The following is a 14950-nucleotide window of genomic DNA, read 5'->3' as shown; positions in this document are numbered from 1 at the left end:
TTAATATTAATCTAAACATTCTTGAGCAATGAAGCTGAAGTTTATGTGCATTTTTGTTGTTGTGGAGAAAATCAAATGTTAGGGCAACCATTTGAAGTAGTGACTGTTGTCCTGATTAGGCTGTTTTGGGTTTTTTTTGTTCCATAACACAAAACTGAATGTTGCAACTGTAAACAGTTTAACAATGAAAAGTACTGTCCAAAGCTCATGTCAAACAATATTGGTTTCAAAAGATGAAGCTGGTTTCAGAAAATTCAGGGAGGTTAAAATTTGTGCACATGCGTACAACCGTGTTGCCTGAATGATTTTGAAATAAACCACAAAGAGAAAGTAACCAGGGAATCAAGTCTTTTCCCTCTAGGGTTCTCTTGTAATGTTGGCGACTTCAGTTGACCCCTAGAACTCCAAGCAGACTCAGGGGACCCTGTGGTCCACCTGAGTTCTATTTGTGCCACTCTCAATCACAGATAATTTGTTGGACATGGGATGACCTCATTATGAGGTCACTAACCTGGGCTAATGATATACACAACCCACAACCCACAACACCCCTATTCCAAGACTTACAAATTTGCTGGAAACTAGTCATGACATAAACGAATGATACAGTAACTATGTGGAGGCTGCCCCTAGCCCCTAAAAGTCCTCAGCTGCCACATGCTACCTCTGATTGAATTTGGCGTATTCACTAAAGTTGAGGTTTCTGGCCTGGTTTACAAGGGAATTCGCTGTGGTCTAAGGGTCTGATATCTAAATTGGATTACCTGAAGCCCAAGGCACGCTACAAGCCATAAATTTAAGTCCGAAATGGTCAATCTTTCACCAAAAACACATTATGAATTTGAAAACTTAAATCCCAGGAAATTGACGTTGACAATTTTTTTCAATTTTTTCATGTTGTAGGCCTGTATTTAGTTTGTGTTTTGGGTTTGAAGTTCACTATGGCAGTACCTTTTTTCCTATTTGATAGACAAATCCAGAATTAGCACTGAAACCGAGCCACTGCATGAATTGAGGACCTTTTCTTTTTTAATCCCCTCAACAAAAGACAGCACTAGGGCCCTCAGCTTCAGTGCAATTTTCAAATTCTTCTATAGTGTGAAGCTTTTCATGATTTGAGCATTGGAGTGTAATGCATATATTAAAACTCAAGGTTGCGGACCATTAAATAGACTACCAAAGACCACAATGATAATTACGCGCACTTCCAAATTTCCAAAAAAATATTACAAATACTCGCAACTCTCCAAGGGGTTTGAGACACACATCAAATTAAAACTTATTTCTTCATCTTTCATTTTTTCGGGGGGTTAACCAAGACTTTTGGGAGAATATTCCGTCCAGAGATGTCACCCATAAAAGTGGTTCTGAAGCCCATCACCATTTTGAAAAAGGATGCCTATGCTCCATGGTGAAATAGAGGGGCCTAATTTCATCCCAGTTTCACATAAATACGACCTGGTCCTCTGCACAGCTTCCGCCCATCTTTTGTTACAAATTCTCAAGTTCACGGCCCTCAAAATGCTCTAAAACCGAATAATTTTGGGCTTTTTTAATTGGCCTATACCCTCAAAGTCCTCCTACAATGGCCGGTCTGCCATTGCAAATTGAAAGAGTGGGGGAGGGGTCACTTTCTCCTTTCTTCTTTTCCTTCTTTCCATATTAATATTTCAAGGATTTATGGAGAGAAAGGGGATGATTCAGTACAGGAGGAGGGGTCTCCTTGCCCCCTCCCCACCCTTAGTGTTCATATAAGTGCATGCAGTGTTTAAACAAGAAAAACAGAAATGCGCAGGCTATTAAAGCATTGCTTTCTCTGTTGTGATTGTAAATGAACCCAGTCTGTCCACACAGCTTGAGGTGAAATCCAAACCATTGTTTGGCCTCCCACGTGACATTTAGATTAAACCCTTTGAGAGGTTGATAACATTGTTGTTATTTAATTAATAGAGGTTTCAGGTGAAGTAAGCCAATTTTGTTCTCTTATTTCTGATGATGTTTAGCAGTTTTCTATTACCTTTTTAACTGAATGGATAGAGTGTGAATGAAAGACGCCTAGCCTTAATTACATTGGACAATAGCCGAAAAAAAGTTGGTCATACCATTCCTCCATGGTCATACTAATGACTGGTAGAGTTTGTTTAATTCTACTGGTCACACAAAATTTTCCATGCATGGAGAGTATAACCATGGTACAGGTATAACTGTGGCTGTTTGGCCGAATAACAGGAGGAATGAAGCAAAGTCATTGCTGCTTTAATTTCTTTTAAACTGTAGAAATTGTGCAGTATTTTATTTCTTGTGTTATGTATATGCTTTTTGTATTAAAACCCCCAAAACATGTTTTGATAGGAGATTGTTGTAACTTAAATACCCCTGTTCACTTAATACCTCTGTTCACTTAATACCTGTGCCTCTCTATAAGAATTCAAGAATTCAAGTCGTTTGTGTCATCAATGTTTGTTATATTGTTGATTGTCTTATTTCTGAATAACGACATTATTACATCTCCTCTCCTCACTTTCTAGAGTGACCTACACTTACAAGTTTAGAAAGATGGTTGTTGAGCAATACCCTTGTACAATAAAAGCCTTCTTTCTCCATTTAAGAAAAAAAATAGAATTTACCACCCAAGTCAAGATTTGTAAGGCAACACCAAATATTTTACAAGCCTTCAGCTGCAGGGAAAAACAAGTATTTTAGTTGAGAGTATTAAGATACTGCAATGAAGTGCATTGCAGCTGCCAGCTGAATGTAAATGTTTGTCCAGCCTATAATATGATATCTGGCCATTAGCAATAAGAGCTTTTAAAAACAAGCAGTGAGACCTCCTGAGTTTCAGTTGAGGTAAGCTGAAGGAGGGAGGCATGTGGGTTAGGCTCGGTACTTTCAACGCTTTTAGTTTTATGCCTATCGTTTTGCCTACCCGTGGTTGAATCAACACAAGTTCAGCTTGAGTGGAATAGGGGCCAATTGGACACAGGTTGATTCGTTCACACTTAGCTACGAAAGCTTGAATTGCCTTCCGCGATACCGCGTTACCGCGATAATTTATCGCAGAAATCAGGAAATCAAAGATAATTCCTTCCGCGATACCGCGTTACTGTGATAATTTATCACAGAAATCCGGAATTCAAAGATAATTCCTTCCACGATACCGCATTACTGTGATAATTTATCACAGAAATCCGGAATTCAAAGATAATTCCTTCCACGATACGGCGTTACTGTGATAATTTATCACAGAAATCCAGAAATCAGAGATACCTATTCCGCGATACCGCGTTACTGCGATAATTTATCACAGAAATCCAGAATTCAAAGATAATTCCTTCCACGATACCGCGTTACTGTGATAATTTATCACAGAAATCCAGAAATCAGAGATACCTATTCCTCGATACCGCGTTACCGTGATAATTTATCACGTGACACCGCGCACTCATCGATGGTAGAGAGGAGAGACATATGAATTTAAAGCTTCCGTATACGTGATAATTAAATTATCGCAGTAACGCGGTATCGCGGAAGGAATTATCTTTGAATTCCGGATTTCTGTGATAAATTATCACAGTAACGCGGTATCGAGAAATACGTATCTTTGAATTCTGGATTTCTGTGATAAATTATCGCAGTAACGCGGTATCGAGGAATAGGTATCTCTGATTTCTGGATTTCTGTGATAAATTATCACAGTAACGCAGTATCGCGGAATAGGTATCTTTGATTTCTGGATTTCTGTGATAAATTATCACAGTAACGCGGTATCGCGGAAGGAATTATCTTTGAATTCCGGATTTCTGTGATAAATTATCACAGTAACGCAGTAACGCGGTATCGCGGAAGGATTTATCTTTAAATTCCTGATTTCTGCGATAAATTATCGCGGTAACGCGGTATCGCGGAAGGCAATTCAAGCTTCCGTACTTAGCCTACACCGGTGTGTACAGATCAGGCGTAGATATTGGATTTTCTAACACTACAGGATAGAGTGTCTCAATCCTTGTCACAGCCAGAGTTGAATTTTAACTGTAAATATGAGCTCCAGACCGATGAAGAAAGTTGCGTTAGGTTCTTGTTAGAGTGAAAGGGGTTTCCAAAATGTGGAAGGGTTTTGACATGGGTTTTTTAGGTTTGACTACTGACACTTGCAAACTACCCAGTAGTGGATCTATGCCGGGCGAGGGGGGGGGGGGGGAGGCGTCTACCCCAACCCCTTGTGCTACCAACACAAAAAAACAATGAAAATCATGCAGAAAAAAGTTACACATGCCTGCTAACCCCCATCTCCCCCCCCCCCCCCCCCCCCTTTGACAGCTAAACCTCCTCTTGAGCCACACCTGGATCCGCTCCTGCTGTAGAGAATGGGGTCAAGTTTTGTGTTTGAATTTTGAATATCCTAATCATTGTGGGAAATTTTTCACAACAATAAAATGCATAAAATTTAATTGTTTATCAAGGATATTCAAGATGGAGGTGTAATAGGATAAGATAAGGGGAAAAAACTCGAAAAGAAAAGGAAACTTGGTTTCAAATTAGTCAGGATGTGCTTACTTTTTTCATGATCCTCTGTCATTCCAATATTCATTTTCTTACTTGCAAGGTCTATTCACAGATGCGCTCAAAGTTTTTCAATTAAGATAAGAGCTGTTTTTGAATTTTGTTGATCAATCTCTGAAATTTAAATGAGCTTTTCTTTCATTGAGATAAGGAACAGTCCGGATATGAAAAGATTATATAAATTCTGTAGTTCTCATAGATTGAAGCAAAATCACACGTAATCTGGAAGGCTAGTTGCTGTATAAATTTTGATGCATGATACATTGGTGGATCTACAACAGTTGGTTTTTGGTGGGGGCAAAATGGCAACTTTTCCAGGAACTACATGTTGCAGTTACATTTGCATGCATTGTCAAGTTCCTTCTCTATACTCCTAAATGCTCTTGTATCCCCCCCCCCCCCAAAAAGTTACAAGTTGAGTCATAATTATAACCATGTAATTGTTCAAAATAATTCAACTTTATGCAACAAATGAATGATTTAAAGTATTGCCATATGCTTTACAGTGATTTTTATTTGCCATCTTCAGCTCTACTATTACCCAACACATAAACTCTATATCTGTGTCCATCTTTTAACATTTGCCATTCGGGTCCTCCCTACTTCTAGTACATTCACCTCTGTATGCTGTATTTCAATAGTGTTTGTGGCTTCCAGGAGTAAGAGTTCTGTCTTGACAAAAGGTTAAGAGGGTTAAGAAGTGCTGTGTGTGGAGGCCTGAGATTTCCTGGCGATTAGCATCCATGACTGGACAAATTAGAGCTATTCAGGCATGAGTGGAAGAGGTGACATCTACTGAACTGACCAATGGTCACTCAAAAGCACTCAGCTTGGTGGAGATTATCCAGATTCCCCCTTTCCCTATCCCCCCACCCCTCTCCAGGGTGACCGTTTTAGCCGATTTTCGGCTAATCTTGACAGAATTTTTGTTAAAAAACGAGTTTGACAGAAAATTTGACAGAATAGATTTTTTTGGCAGATTTATGGCAGAATTCTGCAAAAATTGGTTATTTGACAGAAAAACAGCAAATTTGAACAAAAAAGTGTACATTTGTTTAAAAAAGCTTCAATCATTTCAAACAAACCCTTGCATAATGGGACAGGTTGGCTGGTCTAGGTGCCGGCTGATATGAGGTTCACTGGGAAACGGACTTCGTCGTGCCCGAAATTTACCAATAATTTCACAACATCTTCATGTGACTAGATTTTTTATTATGTAATTTGAATTTTAATTAAGGCAATACTATACCAATCTGCATGTGATTTTAAGTGTTTATAGTGTATTTCGAGTAATTCTGGGGAATTTGGAAGATTTTTGATAAACCTGACAGATTTTTGATGTGCATTTAGCAGAATTTGGCTCTGACCTTACGGTCACCCTGCCCCTCTCTCTTCCTGGCAGAGGGCTGGTCATTGGGTGCATAATGTACACAATGCCGGGTGGTCTAAATTCTTGCCTCAAATGTTTTTGAGTTTGAGGAGCCTAGTACTAGCTTGGTAGGTCAACATTGGAAAGTTTGAGTAAAGCAAACAAGAAAATTTGTGTCTGTTTAACTTCAGATTTGAAATGCAGGCGTGGAAAAGATATAGGCCCTACAACATACATGTAGTTGAGAACTACCATTAAACAATCTTGATGAATTAGCCATAACATTGCACTATCTCTCAATATTGAAGAAAAGGAATGTTGCTAGTCACTCCTAAAAGCATTTCTGTCTTTAACAAGGTCAATTTGTCAATGTGTTTTTTCCAAGGTTTAGAGAATTTCCTAAACACCAAGTTTTCTTTTTCCTTTGTGAACAAAACTTTCATTCCAACGTTACTTTTTTTGTCCAAACTGTATTTACACGCTGAAAATCTGAATCTGAAAATCCAGGAAGAATTGTATATTAAAGGGAATATACATCATTTGCTTTTGCTGTAATTTTCAGAAATGGATGGAATTGGGGGGTTGGAAATATATAGCAAATATAGTTACACTGACTTTTTTGAGGTTTTGGGTTCGAAAATGCTATAAAAACCAAGAAAAACAATCATTTTCCTGTAGTCGGGTTCCCTGACTCCATTTAAGAAGAAACAGAGCAGTTTACATACATTGGGGAATTGTAAGGTCAGGGAACCAGTCTAGCTGGCTTGTACCCGTTCATAGGTGTGTAATCGAGATTGCAAACAAGTGCGATGGTCAACTGGGGCCAGTATTTGAAAAAAACCCAGTTTTTTCCAACGCTGGTCGGCCGATCAGCGTTGGAAATTGATACAAAAATACCACTTTTCTTGAAAATGACAGTATACCAGGTGCCATGATTTTACAGGATGCTTTACACTGCCATTCACTAACAGTCCAGCAAGGTATTTCAAAATGATTTGGTAGTTTTATTTTTTGATGTTTGCAAATGTTGTATTTTCCCTTTAAAACCACTCAAAAAGTTTGATTTCTCTTGGAAATCATTAATCAAAAACCTTGATTTTCATTGAAGATAGAGCAGGATTTTTTAACTAATAATAATAATAATAATAATAATTGTAGTGCTTATATAGCGCTTTCCATCATATCAACAATCTCAAAGTGCTTTACAATTATTTCCCTGTTCATCAGGCAGTGAGACCACGCAGCAGCCAATATCAGCGCACATTGGGTCCTCTACCCTCACAGGTACCCATTCATTCTCCTGGGTGGAGAGAGGCAATTGAAGTTAAGTGTCTTGCCCAAGGGCACAAACACCATGTTCCTGGCAGGGTTCGAACCCACGTACCATCGTACATGAGTCAAAACACCGTAACCACTGGACCATGGCGTTCTACTATGCAATCATGTTTTTTTCTGTAATATTTTTTTCTTTACATGGGTTATGTGTTTCTATTGAATTGGTACCCTACACAAAACTTTTAAGAATACTTGACTTTTTTTCCGTCTTCTTGAGAGGAATAAAACAATTTCCTGTCATTTCATCAAGAGGTTCAACTCCATTAGTAGTCTGGTGCTCTCAGGTTGCCTGGCACGCAGACATCCGTTAGCCTAGACACTTAACCTCCTCAGAGCTGTTTATTGTGATTGGCGCCCAGACCATAATATTGCCTGTCCAATGACCCATTGTGATCCTCTGTCACTCTCTGTTTGGATTTCATCAAGGAAAATTTGACAAAACATGCTTTTGTCTACTCCCGTGAGGCTGATGGATAGATAAGGAATAGATCAGAATGTTTTTGATAGTAAGAAACTTTGAATTACTTGTACTAAGAAGTGGTTTTGTCCACAGCTCTCTAGGGAGTTATAAAACAATAAAGAAGAGGAGTAGGGTCTGATATGTGTGGCCAGACAAATACTGAAATTGATTTGTAAATTGACCTTTGCCTTGGACAAATAGTGTAATGGTCAGTCAGGCCCAAACTTTGACCTGAAGAATATTGTTCTGAATATTTGTTTGAACCACGGAGCAGGGAACAAATGGATAACCTATGTGAAGAATGTTCAAAGAAAGAGACTGCATGCATTCCATTTAGAAATTAGCAGGAACGGTAGAAAATCTTTTTAGTTTGTTTGAAATTGAGAATTTCTAAGAAAATGTAAACAGTATTTTTGTTTTAACTTTTCGAAAATTGTATCTTAAGTTTTTTCCCATACTTTGCTGAAAAAATTTCAATTAAACTAAAGAATTTCTCTTTGTTAATGAGTTGTTGAACAAATCTGTATTTGAACAAGAAGAGTAATGGTTAGTCCCGGGTCAAACTTTGACCCAAAGGATATTGATCTGAATATTTTGATTGAATCATGGAGCGAAGAATAAACACATAATCTACCGGTATATGAGGAATGCACAAAGAAAGAAACTGGTACTTAATTACTGTGAAATATATTGGGGGAGGTGTACGGCTTGTTTTTATTTTTCTTCTACAAAACTATATTTAGAGTTCATATAACTCAGCTGGAAAAAAGGCATTCAAATAATTTGCCCCCTTAAAGGGAAAATACAACATTTGCAAACATCAACAAATAAAACTACCAAATCATTTTGAAATACCTTGCTGGACTGTTAGTTAATGACACTGTAAAGCATCCTGTAAAATCATGGCACCTGGTATACTGTCATTTTCAAGAAAAGTGGTATTTTTGTATCAATTTCCAACGCTGGTCAGCGTTTTTTTCCAAATACTGGCCCCAATTGACCATCGCACTTGTTTGCAATCGATTACACACCTATGAACGGTTACAAGCCAGCTAGACTGGTTCCCTGACCTTACAATTCCCCAATGTATGTAAACTGCTCTGTTTCTTCTTATATGGAGTCAGGGAACCAGACTACAGGAAAATGATTGTTTTTCTTGGTTTTTATAGCATTTTCGAACCCAAAACCTCAAAAGGGTCAGTGTAACTATATTTGCTATATATTTCCAACCCCCCAATTCCATCCAGTTCTGAAATATGTACTTGACAAGGTTTTTGTCACTTGGTCAAAATGGAAGTTCTGCTTCGTCACAGAAATGTATATGTTGTCCACAGCGCACGCGCGTATATAAAATTTATACAATTTAAAACGCAAATTTGTCACTTGGTTAAAACGCAAATCTTGGATGCTACATCAATAAAACCAATGAGACTTTTAAGTGATGAATAGAGTTTTTGTCACTTTTCAAACGAAAAACTGAGTGTGTCACACTTTTTTTACTTTGGGTAATTAGTGAACGATAGAATTGTGTGTCTCGGGACACATTCATTGCCAATTATTTGAAAATTTCATTGATGTAAAGTTTAATGTAAATAATATGGCATGATATGACTATCTGTTATTTTGTTTTATTCCGTTTTAGGCTAGCAAGACAGAGACTCAACAACCCAACATGGACGAAGCAACAAGGCAGATGGCAATGTTATGATTGACACGGATCCATGGAAGATGATGACAGTGCTTGGCAGTGCATGGTGTGTCGAAAGTCGTGTTCACGTTGGACTTTATTTTGGTAAAACCTGGCGTGCTTTCCCACAACCACATCCAGTGTTACATTGAAAAGTCAATGGCAGGGCACCCTCAAAACATTTTGAAAGAGCACGTTCAGTACTGGTAAGTTTACACAACCAAAGACGGAAAGAACGTAGTATCCAGACGCCACTTCTTTGGTTGCGTACAAAGTCTATGGAGAGTTGCATGTATTTTTAAAAGTATTTTCTAACAAATTTTTAATGTTTCTCAGTCCCAGATTCATGTCTTTTCCAAATTTTTGTGACGACTGACCTTCATTGAGATAATATATTGTGAAAAAAAGTGGCGTCAGGTTGCAACATTCTTTCCCCAGTGACTTTCCACGAGGCAAAATTAATCCAAGAATAACCACAATGGGATGTCAACAATCACTGATAGTAACTATTTCATAAAATGAAGTCCAATGTGAGCAGTGCTTTTACTTTGGATTTCTTGGGCATGTATTACCAGTAGGTATGACTCAGGTTGAACCAAACAAAATTTGACTAAGACGTGAGAACTTTATGTATTAATTTCCCATTAACTTGACAGTAGAGTCACTCCTAACTGTTTCAAGTGAAAGTTTTCCCCCCAGTTTTAGGAATAGTTTGGTTCATTGTGACTTTGGAACGTCAGTCTGAACAAATGTAAACAGATTTTATGCCTCTTTTGAAATGATAGGCCGATTTCTATTTGTTCTAAAACTGAAGCTAAGACAAATTGCAAACATCTCTGGGCAAAATTTGGATAGAACTCAGTGCAAGGGGTAAGCCTAATATATTACGAGGTTTCAGCTACGGTTTTCTGCAAAATTGTTGAACTTGTTATTATGATTAGGGTTAGCCTTTTACTTTTAAAAATGTAGGCTAATTATTTATTGTGAATCTAAAAAAAATTTGTTTAAGGGGGGGGGGGGACAAATCAGCTTGTAATACATTAACCTTACAATGCTGGTTTTTTTAATATTTTTTTTTTCTTTGTGACAAACTTGCAAGTGTTTAACCTTGCCAATTTCAATAAACTTGAAAGAAAATGAAAGGTAAACAATTCCAAAATTGGACACTTATAAGACATTAGCCTTATTCAGAAATTGTAGGGTAAATTTCAACTATTTGATGAATATTAAAAGGTTGTACAAATAAGGTTGGCTTACATTCATGTTATGAGCGCAATTTGTTATCTGTTGTATTTCATTAATATTTCTTGTAGGGACTATGAAGATTTCCTAAGGAATACATCAACAAACAACACCATGTATGTGCTTCTCTTTTTCATGTATTCATTATTTATTTTCTCTACAATGCAAAAATAAATAATTTTAATGAAATCAACATTTCAAAATTCTCTGCTTGCATAGTATTCAACATTTGCTTAAGGATAAACTAATCGAACATATTAACCCAATATTCATGAAATATTTGTGTACTGTGACTTGTATAAATTGGTTAGGTAGTGCTTACTGTAAGCTTTGTTTAGCACAAATGTATATGTATTACAAGGGGCTAACATTATTGTTTAAATTATGACAGAAAAGTTGTCACTCCATAATGTGGGACATACTTCATCTAAATTGCAATCTTTGGAGAAAATTATTTCTTTGGCCAAATTTTGGACAACAATTTCAAGGGGTTAGCCTTACATTTTTGACGAAATTTTGCCAAACTATGAATTTCTTTTTAATGATATATATGTACCTAAATCGAGTTGGAATGTTTTCAAGGGGCCCTTTAGAGTCTTTGCAGGAAGTTTGGAGCAATTTCATTATTTGGCCAAATTTTGGACAAAAAATGCAAGGGGTAAGCCTTGCATTTTTGACGAAATTTTGCCAAAATATGAATTTCTTTTTAATGATATATATGTCCCTAAATTGAGATGGAATGTTTTCCAGGGGCCCTTTGGAGCAATTTAAGTTTTTGGCCAAAATTGACAAAAAATGCAAGGGGTTAGCCTTACATTTTTAATGAAATTTGGCCAAAATATGAATTTCTTTTAATTGATATATCTGTCCCTCAATCGAGTTGGAATGTATTCGAGGGTCGCTGAGGAGTCTTTCCAGAAAATTTGGAGCATTTTTATTTTTTGGCCAAAATTGACAAAATTGCAAGGGGTTAGCCTTACATTTTTAATCCAATTTGGCCAAAATATGAATTTCTTTTAATTGATATATCTGTCCCTAAATCGAGTTAGAATGTGGTCGAGGGGCCTTTAGGAGTCTTTCCAAGAAGTTAGGAGCAATTTAATTTTTTGGCCAAAATTGACAAAAAATGCAAGGGGTTAGCCTTACATTTTTAATGAAATTTGGCCAAAATATGAATTTCTTTTTAATGATATCCCTAAGTCGAGTTGGAATGTGGTCGAGGGGCCCTTAGGAGTCTTTCCAAGAAGTTTGGAGCAATTAAATTTTTTGGCCAAAATTGACAAAAATTGCAAGGGGTTAGCCTTACATTTTTAATGAAATTTGGCCAAAATATGAATTTCTTTTACTTGATATATCTGTCCCTAAATCGAGTTAGAATGTGGTCGAGGGGCCTTTAGGAGTCTTTCCAGGAAGTTTAGAGCAATTTAAGTTTTTGGCCAAAATTGACAAAAAATGCAAGGGGTTAGCCTTACATTTTTAATGAAATTTGGCCAAAATATGAATTTCTTTTTAATGATATCTCTAAGTCGAGTTGGAATGTGGTCGAGGGGCCCTTAGGAGTCTTTCCAAGAAGTTTGGAGCAATTTAATTTTTTGGCAAAAATTGCAAGGGGTTGTTAGCCTTACATTTTTAATGAAATTTGGCCAAAATATGAATTTCTTTGTATTGATATATCTGTCCCTAAATTGAGTTGGAATGTGTTCGAGGGGCCCTTAGGAGTCTTTCCAAGAACTTTCGAGCATTTTTATTTTTTGGCCAAAATTGACAAAAATTGCAAGGGGTTAGCCTTACATTTTTAATGAAATTTGGCCAAAATATGAATTTCTTGTAATTGATATCTGTCCCTAAATCGAGTTAGAATGTGGTCGAGGGGCCTTTAGGAGTCTTTCCAGGAAGTTTAGAGCAATTTAAGTTTTTGGCCAAAATTGACAAAAAATGCAAGGGGTTAGCCTTACATTTTTAATGAAATTTGGCCAAAATATGAATTTCTTTTAATTGATATATCTGTCCCTCAATCGAGTTGGAATGTATTCGAGGGGCCCTTAGGAGTCTTTCCAAGAAGTTTGGAGCATTTTTATTTTTTGGCCAAAATTGACAAAAATTGCAAGGGGTTAGCCTTACATTTTTAATGAATTTGGCCAAAATATGAATTTCTTTTACTTGATATGTCTGTCCCTAAATCAAGTTGGAATGTGGTCGAGGGGCCTTTAGGAGTCTTTCCAGGAAGTTTAGAGCAAATTTAATTTTTTGGCCAAAATTGACAAAAAATGCAAGGGGTTAGCCTTACATTTTTAATGAAATTTGGCCAAAATATGAATTTCTTTTAATTGATATATCTGTCCCTAAATCGAGTTGGAATGTGCTGAGGGGCCCTTAGGAGTCTTTCCAAGAAGTTTGGAGCATTTTTATTTTTTGGCCAAAATTGACAAAAATTGCAAGGGGTTAGCCTTACATTTTTAATGAAATTTGGCCAAAATATGAATTTCTTTTTAATGATATATATGTCCCCAAGTCGAGTTGGAATGTGGTCGAGGGGCCCTTAGAGTCTTTCAAAGAAGTTTGGAGCAATTTAATTTTTTGGCCAAAATTGACAAAAATTGCAAGGGGTTAGCCTTACATTTTTAATGAAATTTGGCCAAAATATGAATTTCTTTTACTTGATATATCTGTCCCTAAATCGAGTTAGAATGTGGTCGAGGGGCCTTTAGGAGTCTTTCCAGGAAGATTAGAGCAATTTAAGTTTTTGGCCAAAATTGACAAAAAAATGCAAGGGGTTAGCCTTACATTTTTAATGAAATTTGGCCAAAATATGAATTTCTTTTAATTGATACATCTGTTCCTAAATCGAGTTGGAATGTGTTCGAGGGGCCCTTAGGAGTCTTTCCAAGAAGTTTGGAGCATTTTTATTTTTTGGCCAAAATTGACAAAAATTGCAAGGGGTTAGCCTTACATTTTTAATAAAATTTGGCCAAAATATGAATTTCTTTTACTTGATATGTCTGTCCCTAAATCGAGTTGGAATGTGGTCGAGGGGCCTTTAGGAGTCTTTCCAGGAAGTTTAGAGCAATTTAATTTTTTGGCCAAAATTGACAAAAAATGCAAGGGGTTAGCCTTACATTTTTAATGAAATTTGGCCAAAATATGAATTTCTTTTAATTGATATATCTGTCCCTTAATCGAGTTGGAATGTGTTTGAGGGGCCCTTAGGAGTCTTTCCAAGAAGTCTGGAGCATTTTTATTTTTTGGCCAAAATTGACAAAAATTGCAAGGGGTTAGCCTTACATTTTTAATAAAATTTGGCCAAAATATGAATTTCTTTTTAATGAATATATGTCCCCAAGTCGAGTTGGAATGTGGTCGAGGGGCTCTTAGAGTCTTTCCAAGAAGTTTGGAGCAATTTAATTTTTTGGCCAAAATTGACAAAAATTGCAAGGGGTTAGCCTTACATTTTTAATGAAATTTGGCCAAAATATGAATTTCTTTTAATTGATATATCTGTCCCTAAATCGAGTTGGAATGTGTTCGAGGGGCCCTTAGGAGTCTTTCCAAGAAGTTTGGAGTATTTTTATTTTTTGGCCAAAATTGACAAAAATTGCAAGGGGTTAGCCTTACATTTTTAATGAAATTTGGCCAAAATATGAATTTCTTTTACTTGATATATCTGTCCCTAAATCGAGTTAGAATGTGGTCGAGGGGCCTTTAGGAGTCTTTCCAGGAAGTTTAGAGCAATTTAAGTTTTTGGCCAAAATTGACAAAAAATGCAAGGGGTTAGGGCCTTACATTTTTAATGAAATTTGGCCAAAATATGAATTTCTTTTAATTGATATATCTGTCCCTAAATCGAGTTGGAATGTGTTCGAGGGGCCCTTAGGAGTCTTTCCAAGAAGTTTGGAGCATTTTTATTTTTTGGCCAAAATTGACAAAAATTGCAAGGGGTTAGCCTTACATTTTTAATAAAATTTGGCCAAAATATGAATTTCTTTTTAATGAATATATGTCCCCAAGTCGAGTTGGAATGTGTTCGAGGGGCCCTTAGGAGTCTTTCCAAGAAGTTTGGAGCAATTTAATTTTTTGGCCAAAATTGACAAAAATTGCAAGGGGTTAGCCTTACATTTTTAATGAAATTTGGCCAAAATATGAATTTCTTTTAATTGATATATCTGTCCCTAAATCGAGTTGGAATGTGTTCGAGGGGCCCTTAGGAGTCTTTCCAAGAAGTTTGGAGTATTTTTATTTTTTGGCCAAAATTGACAAAAAATGCAAGGGGTTAAGGCCTTACATTTTTAATGAAATTTGG

At 36.7% G+C, this 14950-nt stretch overlaps 1 protein-coding gene across 2 annotated transcripts in view; it reads left to right on the top strand.

Moving 5' to 3' along the window:
• The window catches only part of LOC119723671 (ribosomal biogenesis factor-like), a 55287-nt gene extending 45575 nt beyond the window's left edge, over nt 1-9712 (top strand). For both annotated transcript variants that reach the window (XM_038194455.1, XM_038194456.1), the window contains exon 5: nt 9367-9712. In XM_038194455.1, the coding sequence (XP_038050383.1) occupies nt 9367-9432 (66 nt within the window). In that variant the 3' untranslated portion in view covers nt 9433-9712. The remainder of the gene's footprint in view (nt 1-9366) is intronic.
• The last annotated feature ends 5238 nt before the right edge of the window (nt 9713-14950 follow it).

This window comes from Patiria miniata, unplaced genomic scaffold, assembly GCF_015706575.1.
Source record: "Patiria miniata isolate m_02_andy unplaced genomic scaffold, ASM1570657v1 HiC_scaffold_17, whole genome shotgun sequence".
Taxonomy (NCBI): Eukaryota; Metazoa; Echinodermata; class Asteroidea; order Valvatida; family Asterinidae; genus Patiria; species Patiria miniata.
This window is presented reverse-complemented; position numbering and strand designations above follow the sequence as displayed.